Genomic DNA, 4078 nt, shown 5'->3' on the forward strand with positions numbered 1-4078 from the left:
ATTAAACGTTATATTCAAACTATTTAAAAACTTTATTTTAAAGAAAAATAAAGATATATAATAAAAATTGTTAGTTTTTATTAATCTCAAATTATTTTATTGATAATTATTGTTTTATTTTATAATAAATATTTCAGAAAATGAAAGCTTAAAATTTGTATATTTACAGAAATAAAATTTTTATTAAATAGTTCTTCAATAATGAAAAAGTAGATTGACTCATCGTTTCATATAACAAATATTTAATGTACAAAATAATACAAACATATTAACAATTAAATACAGTTCAAATGCCAATATTATATCAAATAAGAAACTTTGATTGATTATATACCACACCACGGTATTGTTCCTTCAAAATGAAATTTAGAAACAATAATGAGTTACAAACAAGTATATATTCTACTCAAATACTATTATATTTTCTTTCGAGTAAATAAAAATAATTGTGTTTAAATATTCTGCAAATTTTGCAAATATGTATTTATTTTTAAGTTTATTGGTAGGAATATTTTAAATAATAAATTTTAACTTCAACTGCATATGTATGTTATTAAATTACGTAAAATAATTAACCACAAATGAAATATACTAATTTACGATTATTCAAGATTAGTTTATTGCTAGAATGAGTTGATTTAAATTTACCATTAGTTAATATAAATAATTAGGTTACCAATATTTAGTATTTAGTCGATGACTATTAAATGTTAAAAATGAATTAATATTTATATTATGTACTATAAAAAAAAAAATATATTAATTCCATTTACAATTTTAAGTTAATTTCTGTTTAGATAGCAGTATTCAGAGAATAGATTGAAACATACGATTTTTTAAAGAAATTGTTTAGCCAATAGTACATACATGATCAATATAATTCTAAAGAATGAGCGACACCTTTGCCTACGAGCAGCGCACAACACTTTTTTCTCTTTTTTGCTCTTTTCTTGACTTCTTTCAGACCTCAGTTTGAAATGCACTCATGCTTTAAAAATTACGGTGAATTTGGGCACTTTGTGACATTTCACTTCACCCTCAGATCATTTACACTTATTTTTAATCAAATAATTTACACACTTACAACGCAATTTATCATCAATAATTTGTTAACTAATGAGTCTTTCCACTTTTACATTGGATATCGTTTCTATATGAATATCATTTATACATACACGTACATACGTATACAATCATACACGCATGTATATAATTGTTATTTAATCAATGTTTATATAAGAAATAGATTTCTTAGGGTACTATTTCTTTTATTATACAGTCATGATTAATTATCACCTAACTTGGCAACCTTGCGGGAGCGGTGCTGGGGGACAACCAGACGAATTATGTTGCGCCGTTGCTGACTGCTCCAACAACGGAAGTTTTTCGTCCCCTCTGGAAGACGATGTTTTCTCCTCCACATTTTTAGATTTACTTTCATAAGCCTGTTCATTTCTTGAATCTCCAAGTTGCGATGTTTGCTGCACTCCTAATGATCCCGGTGCTTTTAGCTCATATCCCTCTTGACAGCGTGTTAATTTCAATCTAATCGGTGACATTTTGGCGCACCGTATATTTCTTAATGCACTCACCGATGAGTGTTCAAGTTGCTTTTCTTTTTTATATATATCTCCAATACGTTCAGAGTTGTCAATCATATTATCCTCAGGCACGGCCAATGGTGAGAAAACTAGTCTTGGCTGGGCATAATTGTTTGTAGAAACTACAGTACGTGTCATTGACGTAGTAGTGGCAGTTATCGTTGTTGATAATATTGTAACCAATGGTGCAGAAATCGAAGCATTTATGCTTTCAATGGCGACTTCGTCACCGCTTGATTGATTGCTTTTTCCTAACCTTATAATCAGTTTCGGAGGCGCTGCGCCATCTTCTAGTATCTGCACATGACCTTTTTTGTTGCTCTGTTTCTTCTTGCGCTTTCCATTTTTATCCCTTTTTTCTCTGCGTAGTTTTCCTGTTTTCTCACCACTGTTCACGAAATCTGCCATAATCATGCGTCGATATTTCATACTTTCGCGTTTAAGTTCTTCCATGCTTGGCATGTTTGGTATACTGCATAGACGCTTCTTAGGTGGCCTATTACTACTGCGATCTTCCTGCTGCAAACTTGCTGATGTTTCCTGTCCTGGCATATTTCCACCAATTTTGATCTTGAGCTTGGGTGGTCCAGTACCACTTGATATATTAGTTTGCGTGAATGGCCTTGGCTGCCGACCACGACGACGCTCAGTCCCAGCTGCTGGACCACAAGATGAACGCCGACGTTCTAAAACACCGAGCTGCTGATCCTCTTCTATAATAGGTATCTCATCAAGAAGGCCACTAAAACTGCCAATACTTGCACGTTCTTTGCGTCGTTTCTTTTCCATATTTGCGTCAACCACAGCTTTATAGTCTTCACGGGTTGGTATACTTGTCATGCTTGCTACAGCTTTTGGTATGGTAATAACAGTACGATTGATAGGTGGCATAATAATTGGTACAGAAGCAATGCTACCTGTTACAGGATCATCCATATTCATATCTTGTGAACAGTATTGACGTAGCAGCTCTTTTTTACGCATTCGACGAAGATTCGAAGTTCCAGAACTCACAACTGCAACACTGTTTGACTGTGGAGGAACAATTGGTTTGACTTGCTGAACAAGAGGCAATGGTACTGTTGATCCAGTTGTATAGTTAGCATCGAGAAAGGGTCCTTTGATCTTTACCTTAAGTTGGTTTCGGGAATCCGCAAGTGCCACCCGACTAGAATCAACAAGTGCAGCTGAAGTAATTTCAAGGGGCACACCTCTGGTTGTATGATCAGGTTGCTGTAATTGTTGCTCAGCTACAAATGCAGATTGCAATTCTTTATCTAAATCTTCTTCGATATCAGGGATGGCCTGTTCAGTCGAAACACTCGCCAGGGAGTCTAACAGATGATTAGAATAAGATCGACCGTGTAATGTAGAATCTTGTGCTTCGAAACTCAAATTATATGTACGCATATCTACGGGGCCAGGTAATAATGGTAACACAGGGTCGCTAAAACTACATCCCCCTCCAGATTCAGATTCAGCACCTGTTATAGAATCTCCGCCAAATGCCAAGGATGTACCGACGAATATGCGTTGATTTTGCTGCTCTTCAGAACTTGAGTGTTGGCCACTTAATGTGTCAGTATTTAATGATCCAATTCCATCACGTCGATCATTGCCCAAAACGACTGAAAGTTCAACAGATTTTTTACGTTCACGCATTGTACGTAAATCGGCAATATTTGTCTCACTAGGTGAGTCTTCATCCGAATCAAAATCATATACACTTCCTACAAGTTTGTTGTGAATTGAATCTTCACCGTGTAAAGTGTTATGTTGTGATGCCTTACCCCTACCTCGACCTCGACCACGACCGCGACCACGTTGTCCAGAATGTTGATTAGATTTGATACTACGACCACGACTACGACTACTTGAATTAAGTTTCGTGGGTTCATGCTGTCGTGGTGATTTACCCGGTGATTTACCTTGCAACGAAGTTACACGAGCCGAAGTTCGTGTAGGCTTAGCAGGAGACTTCTTTCCCGTATGTGTTAGCGTATTTTTATCACTTGCTTGGATCTGCTCACTCAGTTGATCTTCGACATTGCATTCAGATATATCACTTTCTACAACACTATTGAGAAATGCTGTTGCAACCGCAGCTGCTGAACTTTCTTCTATCAATATCTGCTCTTGATTTTTCTGTGGAAGTTGTTCCTGATGTTGCTCTTGTTGGTGTTCTTCATAGAGATCAGCGGTGCGATCGTGTTCAGATTCATTTTCATCCAGAACTGATTGAGTTGGAGGAGATGATGGTAACTTACTTGGTGACACCATCGCTGCTGTAAAGGCCATATTATGTGATGATGAAGTAAAAGCTGCTGTACAAGGCGAAGCTTGTAAACCAATTTGTTCCTCGAGTGGTTTTGATACGTGAGGTAGTAATGATTGAGGGGTTGGAAAGGGTGCACCGAAAGCCGGTGGGAACATAGCTGTACCTGGCGATGGATAGGATAATTGAGTGCTATTTGGTT

The 4078-nt window shown here is 36.3% G+C and overlaps 1 protein-coding gene across 1 annotated transcript in view; it reads right to left on the reverse strand.

Annotated features, from left to right (window-relative positions):
* Positions 1 to 1239: 1239 nt before the first annotated feature.
* rno (PHD finger protein rhinoceros) overlaps positions 1240 to 4078 on the reverse strand; it is a 13681-nt gene continuing 10842 nt past the window's right edge. Inside the window, exon 12 of the mRNA XM_011504156.1 lies at positions 1240 to 4078. This exon is cut by the window's right edge and continues 1 nt beyond it. Coding sequence (XP_011502458.1) covers positions 1293 to 4078 — 2786 coding nt within the window. The 3' untranslated portion in view covers positions 1240 to 1292.

This window comes from Ceratosolen solmsi, unplaced genomic scaffold (assembly GCF_000503995.2).
Source record: "Ceratosolen solmsi marchali unplaced genomic scaffold, CerSol_1.0 scaffold19, whole genome shotgun sequence".
Lineage (NCBI taxonomy): Eukaryota > Metazoa > Arthropoda > Insecta > Hymenoptera > Agaonidae > Ceratosolen > Ceratosolen solmsi.